The sequence below is a fragment of the Chiloscyllium plagiosum genome, unplaced genomic scaffold, assembly GCF_037043375.1.
Source record: "Chiloscyllium plagiosum isolate Xiang-an unplaced genomic scaffold, Cpla_swu_hap1 HiC_scaffold_30, whole genome shotgun sequence".
NCBI classification, from domain to species: Eukaryota; Metazoa; Chordata; class Chondrichthyes; order Orectolobiformes; family Hemiscylliidae; genus Chiloscyllium; species Chiloscyllium plagiosum.
The window spans coordinates 54025125-54042424 of NW_028270168.1; the positions used below are offsets into that span (position 1 = coordinate 54025125).

Below are 17300 nucleotides of genomic sequence, written 5' to 3' on the forward strand. Positions count from 1 at the left end.
TTATGGAAGGAAACCAGAGCACCCAGAGGAAACCCGTGCAGACATAGGGGAGAATGTGCAAATTCCACACAGTCGTTCAAAGGTGGAATCAAACACTGTGAGGCAGAGTGCTAACCACTGAGCCACCGTGCAGCCCTATTATATATGTAGTTGGAGTGTGTGCAGCCCTTTGAGAGACCAAGTCAGGTGAACCTTAATAGGGAGCTTTGGGGGGCAGTCTTAGTCTGACTGTGTTGTGTTGCTGTAAAATCATTCATGGTTCAAATGTCTACAGGCCTATCCTGTGGTCTTTTAATAACTTATGATTAGGTCCAATCATAATAATCAGGTGTGTAGATGAGGGTAATGCAGTAATTGGAATTTATATGGATTTCAGCAAAGCTTTTCTTGAGGTTCTACATGGGAGACGAATAAAGAAGGTAAAAAGACCCAGGCAAGTTAGAAAGCTGCATCCAAAATTTGACTTAGTTGTAGAAATCAGGGTGGTGATAGAAGGTTGTTTGTGTGACTGGAGGCCAGTGTCCATTGATATACCACAGGGAGCAGACCCTTATTATATCAACAATATAATAGCAATTTTATGCTGGGGGCTGACAAATAAGTTTGCAGATGACACAAAGGTTGACAGCAAAGCAGAAGATATCAGGTTACGGGGGATACTGACAGATTGGTCAGATGGAGTTTAACCCTGAAAAGTGTGAGGTGGTAAACCTTTGGAAGAAGGAATAACACAAGGGAGTACTCCATGAATGGCAGGACACCAGGAATCTCATAGGAATAGAAAGATCTTGGGTGCTTGTCCACAGGTCCCTGAAGGTGACAGGACAGATTAAGAAAGTTAAGAAAATATATGGAATTTCCCTTTATCAGTTGAAGCATAGATTATAAGAGCAGAGAGTTTATGTAGGAGTTATACAAAATGTTGGTGAGGCAACAGCTGGAATACTGTATGTAAACCTGCTCACCGTACTGTGGAAACAATGTGATTGTACTGGAGGGAGATTCAGCAGAATATTGCCCGGGATGGAGCATTTCAGCTATGAAGGCTGAATAGGCTTCACTTGTTTTCTTTGAAGCAGGGCAAATTGAAGGGAAACTTGGTTGAGGTATATAAAATTATGAGGGACAGGGTCGCTTGAAAGCAGTCGTTCCCCTTAGTTGAAGGGTCAATAATGATGGATGTAATTTTAAGGTGAGGAGCAGGAGATTTACAGGGGATTTGAGGAAAACCTTTTCACCAAGAGGATGGTGGGAATCTGGAATGCACTGCTTGGGAGGGTAGTAGAGTTGGGAAATCTCAATCTTTAAAATATATATGGATGAGCATCTGAAATGTCACAACATTCAAGGCTACAGATCAAATGGCTGGAAAGTGGGATTAGTGTAGATTGGTCAGTGGGCTTGATAGACCGAAGGGTTCTGTGTTGTATGACTCAAAGTGTTAAACCAAACATTGCATGTTAGCCAGCTATTCTATATGGAGAGTATCACCACCCAATCAAATTTTGGTCTCACTCAAAGTGCACTCATATTCATGTAGTCTGGATCACTGGCGCAGGAAACCTGAATAATGTTTCTCTTTCCACAGACAGCAAGGTCAAACTCAGTGAGCCCATTATAAGGTAGTGGAGCTGAAATTATTCCAGTCCAACTGTACAAAATGGATTCTTTGCAAATCATCTATCCATTTATCACCACTCCTGACCTGATCTTCTTTCCACTGAGGTTCATAAAAATATACCTTAAACTCTTTGAGACTCACTTCTTAGACTCCCTATCACTTAGTTTGAAGTTGAATATTTTGGTAATACTTTCCAAATCAATGGGAAATAGTGAGTAGTGAAAATGTAGCTGCTAATTCAGCATCAATCCGTTTCATATTGGGCGGCATGGTGGCACAGTGGTTAGCACTGCTGCCTCACAGCGCCAGCGACCCGGGTTCAATTCCCGACTCAGGCGACTGACTGAGTCTGCGTGGGTTTCCTCCGGGTGCTCCGGTTTCCTCCCACAGTCACAAAGATGTGCGGGTCAGGTGAATTGGCAATACTAAATTGCCCGTAGTGTTAGGTTAAAGGGGTAAATGTAGGGGTATGGGTGGTTTGCGCGTCGGCGGGTCGGTGTGGACTTGTTGGGCCGAAGGGCCTGTTTCCACACTGTAAGTAATCTAATTTAATCTAATCTAAAATATTGCTGGATTACATCCCAATATCTCTTCGGGAATATCTCAAGACATTTAGGGCACTCTAAGGCTGTGTTAGGTGCCCCTTTAATCCAGTTTGCTGGTTTATGGTCTGCCCCAAATCAAATGTACTTCACTTTTTCGGTGAGGCCCCAAAGCTCTGCCAACCTGATTAAAAAAAAAAGTCCTTTTCAGATGTTTGGCTGTTGGTTAAAACCACTTGGTTGGTAAAGGCAAGCCTCTGTCTCATGCTTGCCATGGTACAAAAGTCTGTCAATATTTTGTGTCTAAACTCTCATACCTGTTATGGAAAGGAAGGAAAAAGTGGGAACCTAAGCATTATTTTAAAAGTGAGTCTTATGTTAAAACCCTTTTATTATTTTTTGACTGCACTTTAAAAATTACTTCATTGACTGACTGTAAAGAGCCTTGAGATGCTCTTGAGATCCTGCAATATTTTATAAAAATGCAAGTTTCCTTTTTGTGTTGCACTCTGTGATAACTCTTTCTTTGTTTTTTATTAAGCTGAGAACATGGGAGATGACAACTATGATGAAAAGACATTTCACTGTGATATCAGTATGGAAGATGTAAAGCCTGTTGTGAAAACCCTCATCCGAGCCATTAGGTCAGTGTTTCATTACAAAGTGAAGCATTAACATTTACTGCGGGAACACGAGCAATGAAGAAAATCAGATTACAATGAAATTAACTTCAAGGCTGTGTTTGGCTGAGTCAGCTTTGTGAAATAGTTGGGGATTGAATCTCCACAGGCGCCGTTTTGCTCACCCACAGGATTCTGCACTTTGTCCATTGAGGTTACAGTTGGTGAGCAGCAGAACATGCTGGAAAATAACCCACTATAAATTTTCACCTAACCACAAGGCTGTCAAATTGTTTCATTGTGAGGAGATTTTATTTATATTTTGTATTAAATGTGACAGGTCCAGAGTTAACTCTGGTATGAGAGGGAGATGAAGATATTTGCACCATTACTAACAGATCTCCTGTGATAGAAATACATACTGTGTTCTGATGTAAGTTGTAACTGTGATTAAGTTTATTTCAGTAAGGTGTTTGATAAGGTTCCCCACAGCAGGCTCTTGCACAAAATACGGAGGCATGGGATTGAGGGTGATTTATAGCAGCTGGGACCAGAAATTGGCTAGCTGAAAAAAGACAGAGGGTGGTGGTTGATGGGAAATATTCATCCTGGTGTTCAGTTACTAGTGGTGTAACGCAAGGATCTGTTGGGTCCACTGCTGTTTGTCATTTTCATAAATGACCTGGATTAGGGCATAGAAGGATCGGTTAGTAAATTTGCGGATGACACGAAGGTCAGTAGAGTTGTGGATAATGACTAAGGATGTTGTAGGTTACAGAGAGACATAGATAAGCTGCAAAGCTGGGCTGAGAGGTGGCAAATGGAGTTTAATATAGAAAAGTGCAAAATCATTTACTTTGGAAGGAGTAACAGGAATGCAGAGTACTAGGCTAATGGTAAGATTCTTGCGTAGTGTAGATGAGCAGAGAGATCTCAGTGTCCAGGTCCTTGAACGTTGCCACCCAGGTTGATAGGGTTGTTAAGAAGGCATACAGTGTGTTAACTTTTATTGGGAGAGGGATTGTGCTTCTGAACCCTGAGGTCATGATGCAGCTGTACAAAACACTGGTGCAGCTGCACTTTGAGTAATGTATATAGTTCTGGTCACCGCATTATAGGAAGGATGTGGAAGCTTTAGAAAGGGTTCAGAGGAGATTTACTAGATGCTACCTAGTATGGAGACAAGGTCTTATGAGGAAAGTCTGATGGACTTGAGGCTGTTTTCGTTAGAAGAAGGTTGAGAGGTGACTTAATTGAGACAAATCAGATAATCAGAGGGTTAGATAAGGTGAACAGTGAGAGCCTTTTTACTCAGATGGCAATAGCTAGCATGAGGGGACATAGCTTTAAATTGAGGGATGTCAGAGGTAGTTTCTTTACTTAGAGAGTAGTGAGACATGGAATGCACTGTCTGCAATAGCAGTAGACGCGCCAACTTTAAGCGCATTTAAATGGTCAGTGGTAGACATATGGATGAGAATGGAATAGTGTACGTTAGATGGGCAATGGATTGTTTTCACAGGGCGGCACAACATCGAGGGCTGAAGGGCCTGTACTGCGCTGTAATGTTCGATGTTCTAAGTATTGTATTTAAAATTACAAAGCTCTAATTGCTGGAAATAAATGCTTTTTGGAGCAAATTTAGATTATTGGGTTATAAGTCAATCTTCAGGTCAGTTGAGAAGTACCTTCTATTATCAGTTAAGTGTCTTTGTGGGTTCACAGGTCTTCCTCAACCCTAGCTCATCATTAAGGCAGAGGCAATTAGCAGCTTGGCATCACAAGTGCACACCTAAATATTTCTTAAATGTTATGGGGTTTCTGCCTCTATTACCCTTATAGGCAGCGAGTTCCAGATTTCCGCCACCCTCTGGGTAAAAAAGTTTCTCCTCACATCTCCTCTAAACCTTCTACACCTAACTTCAATCTCAGTCCCCAGTCATTGATCCCTCCATCAAGGGGAAAGGTTTCTTCCTGTCCATCCTATCTCTGCCCTCATAATTTTATACATCTTAATTATGTCTTCTCTCAATCTCCTACGCTCGAAGAACAACCCCAGTCTGTCCAATATCTCTTTATAAGTAGAAGTCTCGAGCCCAGTTAAGAACATAGAATGGAAGAAAAAGTGAGAACCTAAGCATCGTGGTAAATCTCCTGTCCAGCCTCTCAGTGCTAACATCCCTCCAATACTACAAATTCCAGAACGGAACACAATTCTCTTGCTGTGGCCTAACTAATATTTTATATAATTCCAGTATAACCTCCCTGTTGTTAAACTCTGTGCCTTGTTTAATAAAGGCAAATGTCCCATATGCCTTCTTAAACATTTTATTCACCTTCTCTAAAAGGGACTGGTATACATACACACAAAGGTCCCTCTGGTCTTAAGTGCTTCGCAGAGTCTTAACATTCATCATCTGTTCCCTTGCCTATTTGCCCTGACCAAGTGCATCACTTCACATTTATCTGGATTAAATTCCATTTGCCACTGATCAGTCCATCTATATCCTCTTGTCGTTTAAGGCTATCCACCTCAATATTTACCACCCTACCAATTTTTATATCATCTGCAAGCTTACTAATCAGCCCTTCTACATTCAAGTCTAAAATATTTATAAATACCACAAATAGCAAGGGCCCCAGCACTGACCCCTGTGGGACTCAACTGGACACAAACTTTCAGTTGGAAAAACATGCCTCAACCATCATCTTCTGAGTCCACTTTGAACACTGTCTCGCCAGGATTGTTTCTAAACTATCAGTTGGCTATTTTGTTAATTTTGAAGGAGATTCTTTTAGAAGGTGTAAGCTAGTCCCTCAAACTCTGTCTGGGCTTTATCAACATTTAAAAGGTGTCTTGGTGTACATGAATAGGAAGGGTTTAGAGGATATGGGCCAAATGCTTGCATGTGGGACTAGATTAATTTAGCATATCTGGTCAACATAGGTGAGTTGAACTGAAGAATCTGTTTTCAGACTGTATAACTCTATGACTCTCTGACAGTTAATGACTAGATCTCCATTTTAAGAAAGGCCTTGGAAGTGGCAATTAAATGCTTGACACAATAAGATAAGGTGGAGAGAGACAGAGGGAAATTTGAAAGGGGCAATGTCAGAATGTAGGAACATAAGAGGAGGAGGAGGCATTCAGCTCTTTGGACCTGTTCTACCACTTAATTAAATCAAAGCAGAATAATTCGACAAATCGAATAGACTGCCTTTGTTTCTGGATTCCAAGTATCTTAATGCAACAGAAATATTGTAAATCTCAGCTGCTCTAATTTTAATTGGCCCCAGCGTCTACAGGCTTTTTTGTTGAGAGACATCCACATTCCATTATCACTTGTACGAAAAGTTCCTTTTGATTTTGAATAATGAACTAGTTCTAGATTCAACGCCAGAGGAAAAATCCTCTCTGCATCTGTCAACTCATTTAAGTATTTTAAATACTTGGACCTCAGTGACGCAAAGATGCCAAAGTGAAAGCAGAGAGAATGTGTAAAGATCTGAATCAGAGGAACAGGGATTTGTTGTTATACTCCAAAATTTACGGAAATATGGAAGGACAGGATCAAGGGGCAGAATTTGCAAAGACCATTCAGGAGGGATTCTTGACTCAACATGTAAACAGTCCCACCAAGGAAGGAGATATACTGGGTTTGGTTTTGGGAAATAAGCCCAGCCAGGTGAATGAAATTTCAGTGAAGTATTTTGGGCGTTGTGTCCGGATACCGTGAGTTTTAAGATACTCAGGATAGGAATAGCAATAGTCCTCAGGTAAAGGTGTTAAACTGGGGGAAGGCCAACTGCAACAATATTAGGCAAAAACTGGAGAATTTTGATTGGAGGTTGCTGTTTGAGGGTAAATCTACGTCAGACATGTGGGAGTATTTCAAACGGCAGTTGATAAGATTTCAGGAGCAGTACATTCTTGCAAGAGTGAAGGATAGGTTATGGCAAGTTACGTGAACTCTAGATGACCAGGGATGTTATGACCTTGGTCAGAAAGATAAAGGAAGCATACACAAGGTCCAGGAGAATGGGAACTGATGAAGCCCTTGAAGTATATAAGGACAGTAGGAAAGAACTTAAGCAATTAGAAGAGCTAAAAGGGGTCATGAAAAGTTATTAGCAAATAGGTTAAAGAGAATCCTATATAAAAAGCAAAAGAATAGCCAGGTAAAGGGTTGGTCCACTCAAGGACAAAGGAGGTAACCAGAAGAGATGGGTGAAAACGAAACAAATACTTTGTGTCGGTATTCACCAAAGAAGGATTGGTGATGAAGTGTCGAGTTTCTAAGTTTTTAAGCCAAGTTGCTGTTAAAAAGGAAGAGGTGTTGTGCGTCTTAAAAATTATTAAGGTAGATATACCCCAGAATATTAAGGGAGACAAGAGAACAAATTGCTGGAGTATTGACAGACATCTTTGTATCCTCTTTGACCACAGGTAAGGTCCCAGAGGACTGGAGAATAGCCAATGTTGTCCCATTGTTTAAGAAGGGTAGCAGGGAGAATCCTGGAAATTACAGGCCTGTGAGTCTGATGTCAGTGACAGGGAAATTATTGGAAAAGATTCTCAGGGACAATAAAATTGGCAGAAGGAGTTTAATCCCAAATGTGAGGTGATGCATTTTGGAAGGTCAAATAAAAATTATACAGTGAATGATTTGGGTGTGCAAGTCCACAGATCACTGAAGGTGGTAGCGCAGGTAGATAAGATAGTAGAAAGGGCTTGTGGCATGCCAGCCTTCATTAGAAGGGACATTGAGTATAAGGTAAACAAGTTCTGCTACAGCTTTATAGAACTTTAGTTAGGCTACAATTGAAATATTGTGTATAATTCTGGTCACCACACAACCAGAAGAATGTGGATGCTTTGGAGAGGGTGCAGAAAAGGTTTACCAGAATGTTGCATGATATGGGGGGTTTTAGCTATGAAGAAAGGTTGGATAAACTAGATTTGTTTTCACTGGAACGTAGGAGGTTGAGGGGCAACCTAATAGTAGTTTGTAAGATGGTGAATGGCATGGATAGAATGGAAGGTATGAGGCTTTTTCCCAGGGTGGAGGGATCAATTACTAGGGGACACAGGTACAAATTGCAAGGGGTGAAGTTTAAAAGAGATGTATGAAACAAATTTTTCACACAAAGGGTGGTGAGTGCCTGGGACACATTACCAGAGGAGGTGGTGGAAGCAGACACAATGGCAGCATTCAAGAAGCACCTGGATGAATACATTAGATTAGATTACCTACAGTGTGGAAACAGGCCCTTCGGCTCAACAAGTCCACACCAACCCTCCAAAGAGCAACCCACCAAGACCCACTCCCCTACATTTACCCCTTCACCTAACACTACGGGCAATTTAGCATGGCCAATTCACCTAACCTGCACATTTTTGGACTGTGGGAGGAAATCGGAGCACCTGGAGGAAACCCACACAGTTACAGGGAGAATGTGAAACTCCATACAGACAGTTGCCTGAGGCAGGAATTGAATCCGGGTCTGTAGCACTGTGAGGCAGCAGTGCTAACCACTGTGCCACCGTGCCGCCCACGGTGGAATAGGAGGGGAATAGAGGGAAATGGATCCTGTAAGTGAAGACAGTTTTGGTATAGAAAGACAGAGTTGGAAGGCCAAAGGGCCTGTTCCTGTGCTGTATTGTTCTTTATTATCAAAAGCACAATAGGAATTTTAAAATTGAGACCTTGAGGAGCCCCTACAAATGTAGAACAGTAAGGACTGATTGACAAGCAAAGTTTGCACAGATTAGGGCAGAAGGTTTTTGGATGATCTGAAGTTAACAGGTAGTGAAGCTATTGGAGGCTGGCCAAGAGCAGGTGGACTGAGGTAGAAAGGGAGAAAGACACAAGTGAAACTGGGTGACAAAGGTGTTAGCTGAGAAGCCTAGCTTGGCATTGAACAAGAGGTTACGATCTGTTGTACTGCATGTAGGCAAAGATCAAACTTCAAAAATACTGAACAAAGCTGTTCTGGCAGCACATCACCTGGGATGAATGGTCACTCACCTAAAAACTAATTTTCTTACGTCTGCAGTTGAATCAGACTGTTGCAAATTCCCTGTCCAAAATGACTTCAAGATTTGTTTGTGAACACAGCGCAGTCCATCACACAAGCCAACCTTCCATCCATTGTCTCCATTTACACTTCTCGCTGCTTCGGAAAGGCAGCCAAAACACCATCAAAGACCCCTCCCACCCTGGTTATAACCTCTTCCAACCTCTTCTGTCAGGCAAAAGATACACAAGCTTAAACACGTACTGACAAGTTCAAGAACAACTTCTTCCCTGCTTTTGTTGAACTTCTGAATGGACATGTCAAATTTCAAATCTAACGTCAATCTTGCTTTTTGTATACCTTCTTTGCAGCCGTAATTTTGCACCTTTGCTCTGTTCTATCACGCTATAATCTTTATATGGTATGATCTGCCTGTACTGCACGCAAAATAAAACTTTTCACTGTACCTAAATACATGTGACAATAATAAAAAAATAATTTCCAGTTATATATCCATCCTATCAGGAAGAAATGCTACTTCCACCTCCATAATATCACTTGACTCCTAAGTTGATGCAAGGATCACTTGGATAGGCTGGGTGAGTGGGCAAATACTTGGTAAATGCAGTATAATGTGGATAAATATGAGGTTATCCACTTTGATGGAAAAAAAGGAAGGCAGATTTTTACCTGAATGGTGGAAGTTTAGAAAAAGGTGAGGTGGTGAGACCTGGGTGTCATGGTGGAACAGTCAAGATTAGAGTGGTGCTGGAAAAGCACAGCAGGTCAGGCAGCATCCAAGGAGCAGGAAAATTGAAGTTTTGGGCAAAAGCCCTTCATCAGGATTCCTTGACTCTAATTTCCAACATCTGCAGTACCCACCTGCTCCATGGTGGAACAGTCGCTGAAGGTTAGTGTGCAGGTCCAGCAGGTGGTGAGGAAAGCTACTGGCTGTCATTGTGACAGGATTTGAGCAGGGGTGTAGGGATGTCTTACTGCAGTTATACAGGACCTTAGTGAAGCCACACCTTCAGTATTATGGGCAGTTTTGGTCTCCTAGTCTGAGGAAGGACATTCTTGTTATTGAGGGAGTCCAGCGTAGATTCACCAGACTGATTCCTAGGATGGCAGGACTGACATATGAAGTAAGAGTGGATCAATTGGGCTTAAGCTCACTGGAGCTTAGAAGAATGCGAGGGGGATCTTATAAAAACATACAAAATCCTGAAGGGACTGAACAGGCAAGGAAAGGCAAGAATGTTGCTGATGTTGAAGAAGTTTAGAATCAGGGGTCACAGTCTAAGAATAAGGGGTAAGCCATTCCCGACTGGGGTGAGGAAGAGACATTGCTATTTAAAGCCATGCTGACTATCACTAGTAAGTACATTCTTTTCTGAAGGCAAGTAAATCCTGTCCCTATGAATCTTATCCAATAGTTTTCCTATCACTGATGTAAAGCTCACCGGCCTATTTTCCTGGATTATCCCTGTTTCCCTTCTTCAACAAATGAACAACATTGGCTATTTTCTGGGGCATTGCCAGCAGCTAAAGAGGATACAAAGATCTCTGTCAAGAGCACAGTAGTTTTCCCGTTGCCTCACTTAGTATCCTGAGATAGATTCCATCAAGCCCTAGGGACTTGGAACTACCTTAATGCTTTTCAAGACACCCAACACCACCTCCTTCTTAACATCAATATGCCCTAGCATACCCATATACTCATCCCCAATCTTACCATTGTCTATGTCCTTCTCTTTGGTTAATACTGATGTGATTACCAGTTACTCATTAAAAACTTCATCCACTTCCTCTAGCTCCATGCATAAATTTTCTGTTTGTCATTGTCATCCTTTCCCAAGCTATTCTTGTCCCAAAACATGTATAAAATGTCTTGGGATTCTCTTTAATCCTTTTTGCCAAGGACTTCTTTGATGGCTCCTAATTCCTTGTTTAAGTTCTTTCCGACTTTCATTATATTCCTCAAATGCCTTGTCTGATTTCAGTTTCCTAAACCCTAAATATGCTTCCTTTCTCTTTTTGACTAAACTTTCAATATCTCTTGCTATTCAGGGTGACTGACTCTTTCAATCCTTATCTTTCATCCTCACAGGAACATGCTGGTCCTGCACTCTGATCAATTGGCCTTTAAAAGTCTTCCACGTGCCAGACCAGAATTTATCTTCAACTGCCCCAATCTAATTTCTCTAGTTCCTGTCTATTGTAATTAGCCTTCCCCCAATTTAGCACTTTCATATGATGACCACTCTTATCTGTATCCATAGGTAAAAACAATGACTGCAGATGCTGGAAACCAGAGTCTGGATTAGTGGTGCTGGAAGAGCACAGCAGTTCAGGCAGCATCCGAGGAGCAGTAAAATTGATGTTTTGGGCAAAAGCCCTTCATCAGGAATAAAGGCAGAGAGCCTGAAGGGTGGAGAGATAAGTGATAGGAGGGTGAGGGTGGGGAGAAAGTAGCATAGATTACAATAGGTGAGTGGGGGAGGGAATGAAATTGATAGGTCGGGGGGAGGAGGGTGGAATGGATAGGTGGAAAAGAAGATAGGCAGGTTGGACAAGTCATGGGGACAGTGCTGAGCTGGAAGTTTGGAACTGGAGTGAGATGGGGGAAGGGGAAATGAGGAAACTGTTGAAGTCCACATTGATGCCCTGGGGTTGAAGTGTTCCGAGGCGGAAGATGAGGCGTTCTTCCTCCAGGCGTCTGGTGGTGAGGGAGCGGCGGTGAAGGAGGCCCAGGACCTCCATGTCCTCGGCAGAGTGGGAGGGGGAGTTGGGCCACAGGGTGGTGTGGTTGATTGGTGCGGGTGTCCCAGAGATGTTCCCTAAAGCGCTCTGCTAGGAGGCATCCAGTCTCCCCAATGTAGAGGAGACCGCTTTGGGAGCAACGGATACAATAAATGATATTAGTGGATGTGAAGGTAAAACTTTGATGGATATGGAAGGCTTCTTTAGGACCTTGGATGGAGGTGAGGGAGGAGGTGTGGGCGCAGGTTTTGCAATTCCTGCCGTGGCAGAAGAGGGTGCCAGGACGGGAGGGTGGGTTGTAGGGGGGACGTGGACCTGACCAGGTAGTCACAGAGAGAACGGTCTTTGCGGAAGGCGGAAAGGGGTGGGGAGGGAAATATATCCCTGATGGTGGGGTCTGTTTGGAGGTGGTGGAAATGTCGGTGGATGATTTGGTTTATGCGAAGGTTGGTAGGGTGGAAGGTGAGCACCAGGGGCGTTCTGTCCTTGTTACGGTTGGAGGGGTGGGGTCTGAGGGCGGAGGTGCGGGATGTGGACGAGATGCGTTGGAGGAGAAAGTGAGGACTGTAGATGCTGGAGATCAGAGCTGAAAATGTGTTGTTGGAAAAGCGCAGCAGGTCAGGCAGCATCCAAGGAGCAGGAGAATCGACGTTTTGGGCATAAGCCCTTCTTCAGGCCATTCCTGAAGAAGAGCTTATGCCCAAAACGTCGATTCTCCTGTTCCTTGGATGCTGCCTGACGAGATGCGTTGGAGGGCAACTTTAACCACGTGGGAAGGGAAATTGCGGTCTCTAAAGAAGGAGGCCATCTGGTGTGTTCTGTGGTGGAACTGGTCCTCCTGGGAGCAGATACGGCGGAGGAATTGGGAATATGGGATGGCATTTTTGCAGGAGGTTGAGTGGGAACAGGTGTAATCCAAGTAGCTTGTGGGAGTCAGTGGGTTTGTAAAAAATGTCGGTATCAAGTCGTTCGTCATTAATGGAGATGGAGAGGTCCAGGAAGGGGAGGGAGGTGTCAGCGATGGTCCAGGTAAGTTTAAGGTCAGGGTGGAATGTGTTGGTGAAGTTGATGAATTGCTCAACCTCCTCGCGAGAGCACGAGGTGGTGCCAATGCAGTCATCAGTGTAGCGGAGGAAGAGGTGGGGAGTGGTGCCGGTGTAATTATGGAAGATCGACTGTTCTACGTAGCCAACAAAGGGACAGGCATAGCTGGGGCCCATACGTGAGCCCATGGCTACCCCTTTGGTCTGGAGGAAGTGGGAGGATTCGAAGGAGAAATTGTTAAGGGTGAGGACCAGTTCGGCCAAACGAATGAGAGTGTCGGTGGAAGGGTACTGTTGGGGACGTCGTGAGAGGAGAAAATGGAGGGCTTGGAGGCCCTGGTCATGGTGGAAGGAGGTGTAGAGGGATTGGATATCCATGGTAAGGACGAGGCGTTGGGGGCCGGGGAAACAGAAGTCTTGGAGGAGATGGAGGGCGTGGGTGGTGTCTCGGACGTATGTGGGGAGTTCCTGGACTGGGGGGATAGGACAGTGTCGAGGTAGGTAGAAATGAGTTCAGTGGGGCAGGAGCATACTGAGATAATGGGTCGACCAGGGTGGTCAGGCTTGTGGATCTTGGGAAGGAGGTAGAACCGGGCAGTGTGAGGTTCCTGGACTATGAGGTTGGAAGCTGTGGGTGGCAGATCTCCTCTATCCACTCTCCCCCCGACCTATCACCTTCATCCCCTCCCCCACTCACCTATTGTACTCTATGCTACTTTCTCCCCACCCCCACCCTCCTCTCACTTATCTCTCCACCCATCAGGTTCTTTGCCTGTATTCCTGATGAAGGGCTTTTGCCTGAAACGTTGATTTTACTGCTCCTCAGATGCTCCCTGAACTGCTGTGCTCTTCCAGCACCACTAATCCAGACCCTTATCTGTATCCATAACTATCTTAAAACTTGTGGAATTATGATCATTTTCCTAAAATGCACTCCTATTCAAACTGCCATTACCTGGTCAGGCTCATTCGCCATTACGAGGGTTAGTACAGGCCCTAATAAATGGACCCAGTAAATTCTTCCCCATCTAAGTCCTTAGCACTTAGGGAGTTCCAGTCAATATTGGTGAAGTTAAAATCATGCACTACAACAACCCTATTGTTTTTACATATTTCCATAATCTACTTACATGATCTTTGCCTCTATCTTCGACTGACTATTGGGGCCTATAGTATAACCCCATCATTGTGATTGCACCTTTCTTATTCTTGAGTTCTACTATTCAGCCTTGTTTGTTGGATGAGCCTTTCATGATATCTCTCTTTGTGCAGCTGTGACATTCTCCTAAATCAGTAATGTAACTCCTCCAACCCTTTTACACCCCTCTCTAACATGCCTGAAACATCTAAAGTTGTAATTCCCTTTATTTAGATTCAGGACCCTCATTTCGTATTCACCAATTTCACTTTCCATCTTAATGAAGAATTCTATCATATTATGGTCACTGTTTCCCCAAGGGACCCTGCATAAGAAGATTGTTAATTAATTCCTTCTCATTGCACAGTACCCAGTGCTTCATTTATCCAGGATGTTGGTGAGACTATGTGCCTTACTCATAGAAGATTGTTAATGTGTTCGAAGCAGTTCAGAGAAGCTTTTCTACACTAATGCCTGGAATGGGAAGATTGCCTTATGAGGAAAGGCTAGACAGGCTAGGCCTATATCGTCTGGTGTTTAGAAGAGTCTGAAGTGACTTCATTGATTCTGAGAGGACTTTACTGGGCAGATGTTGAAAGGATATTTTCTCTTGTGGAAGAATCTAGAACATGGGTTTCCTCCAGGTGCTCAGGTTTCCTCCCACAATGCAAAGATGTGCAGGTTAAGTGAATTGGCCACACTAAATTGCCCGTAGTGTTCAGGGATGTGTAGGTTAGGTGTTAGGGGAATAGGGTAGGAGAATGAGTCTGGGTAGGTTGCTCTTCAGAGGGTAAGTGTGGACTTGTTGGGCCAAATGGTCTGCTTCCACACTGTAGGGATTCTATGATTCCATGATTTAAAAATAAGGGGTTGGCCATTCAAAACATAGATGAGAAAATATTTTTGTGAGTCTTTGGAATCCCTTTACTGTAAGTTTGTACAAAGAGCAGCCTGTTCTCAGGTTGGGTCTTTAATGTGTTGATCAAAAAAAAATGACGTATGAAGTCCAAGAAATCCTCCTCCACAATATCATTGTTAGTTTGGTTTATCCAATCTGTATGTAAATTAAACTCACGCATGTTTACAGTTATATCCTTATGGCATGCATCTCTGATTTCTTGTGTAATGTCTTCCCTTATATCTCCATTACTATTTGGGATCCTCTGGACAACCCCTTACAATGATCTCAATAATAAGGTGCTTCTTATCTCCATCCTTTTATATCTTCCACATCATGGTTTTCCAAGCAAATATCCTTCCTCACTATTACATTGATTTTTCATTTACTAACAATGCTCCTCCAACTTCTTTCCCTTTTGGTTTGTCCATCCCAAACAATGAATACCCTTGAATGTTCAGTTCCCATTCTTGGTCACCTTGCAGCCATGTCTCTGTAATGGCAACTCAAAGATAATCATTTATATCTGTTTGCACTGCTAATTCATCCAAGTTATTGTGAATATTTCATGCATTAAGGCACTGTCCCTTTAGATTGTCTAATTAACCTTCTTAATCATCTTGTTGTATTTTGCCCTATGGCCCCATTTGTTTTGCTCCCATATTTCTTCTGTCTTCCACTTTTGCTTCTTACCTTTCTGTCTTTCATTTCTCATCTTTGTTTTCCTCTCCAGGAATCTGAATCCCTCCCTCCTACATGTGTTTATCTGGTATATCCTTTTATCTTTAACAACACTCTTCAGAAAGCCCTGCAGTCTCTCTAAGACATCCTTGATTCTGACATCAGCCACCATCCTGTGCTTTCTTTGTGGTCACAGAAACGCCTGTCTGTTACCCTTATGATTGACTCCCCTATCACTATGGCCCTGCCATTCTTCTTCCTCTCCTCTTGTGCATTAGAGCCACCTGCAGCACCATGGACCTAGCTTCTGCTGCTATCCCCTAAAAAGTTATTCTCCCCAACAGTATCCAAAGTAATATCCAAGTTAAAGAGGGGACGACTACAATGGCTTTCTGCACTATCTACCTTCCTGTACTTTGCCTGCTGGTTACTCATCACCTTTCTGCCTAGAGTCTTTGCCTGTGGTGTGTGGTGTAACCACTTCACTGAATGACCATAATAATGTCAGCATCGTAGATAAGCCACAGTGAGTACAGTTGCCATTCCAGCCCTGAAATATGGTTAGTCTGTAGCCTCAACTGGATACACTTCCTGCATACGTGATCGTCAGGATTACTGGATGTGACCATGACTTTCCATATAGTGCAGACAGAGCATACTATTGTGCAAGCTCTGCCTTCATAACTTTCTTTTAGAGTACGCTTGGTACTTACTCATTTTAAAGAATACTAATTTATTTCATTGCAAACACTCATCCTGCAATGCAAACACCTTGCCTTATGTATCTCAAGACCTGACTTTTAAGTCTTAGCTTTATTTCCTTTAGTTTTATTACCTTATTATCAAGGTCCTAACTTTCTCAATTAAATCAGAAAACAGCTATAAAAAATTGTTTTTTTAATTTCCAGCAATTTGTAGACAATCCCTAATAATCCTAACTTTCTGTTACAGTAATCGACACCGAATTCTGGCAAGGAATTTCAGATGTTTGATTGATAATTAAACTTCCTTTAAGGTTATAGTTTATAAATCTGATTCTGACTTTTACTCTATAATTAAAATTACAACAGTTTACCAGTTGAAGTACCACTTAGCTCGACATTCTCAGTTACTTGCTTGATCTCAGTCCCACTCTAACCGTGCAGCTTACTCTTACATTGACTCTTTGTTAACCGATGCCTCAAAATTCATTTGATGGTATGGAATTTACATTTCTCAAAAATGAATGTGCTGTCAAACCTTTTCACTTTGCACTCATCAGAGCAGACACAACAATGCCAATTTCAAGTTTTGATCCTTGTTTTCAAATCACACTGCAGCGTCGCCCCTCCTGATCTCTGTACTCTCCCTCAACCTTCAGTTATATCTTCACTCCTTTAAACCCGGTCACTTATGTATCCCTGCTTTCTCCACACTGATGGCTGCCACAGTTCTAGAATTCCATCACTAATATTTCCTCACATGGTTTGTAGTTGTGCCTAGTTTAGTATCAATCATGTGAAGCAATATTGAACATTTTACTATGTTGAAGGTGATATGCAAACGTAAACTGTTATTGTTGAGTTCACTGTTAATATCAGCTAAAAACACTATGACTGGAAAACCATGTGCCTGCACATTTCTAACTACTTTAGGTAGAAATTGGATGAAAGCAAACTGCAGTTGATTTTCAACAACTGCTACCCGTCACTTAATGAGCACCAACATTGAACTTTATAGGAAAGTACAAAGGATAGTTCCTGTGGGTACAGGCTGATTTCCCTTTCTTACATTAGATTCTAATTTCGCTGATTAAGATCACGTGTAAATTTGAAGATGACAATGTGAAATCTGATTACATTCACTAAATCAATGTGCAATTCAGGAATAAAATTTCTGGCAGGCTTTCCCATTATCTCACATTTCACTCTCTCTGTGAAATTTGAGATACAGTTCAATTCAATAACTGACTTTAAAAACTCATTAACTACTTTAAA

General features: G+C 42.6%; 1 protein-coding gene across 1 annotated transcript in view; it reads left to right on the forward strand.

Moving 5' to 3' along the window:
* Nucleotides 1–17300, forward strand: part of kcnq4 (potassium voltage-gated channel, KQT-like subfamily, member 4) — a 789375-nt gene that overhangs the window by 720411 nt on the left and 51664 nt on the right. The window contains exon 11 of the mRNA XM_043717965.2: nucleotides 2705–2807. Coding sequence (XP_043573900.1) covers nucleotides 2705–2807 — 103 coding nt within the window. The remainder of the gene's footprint in view (nucleotides 1–2704; nucleotides 2808–17300) is intronic.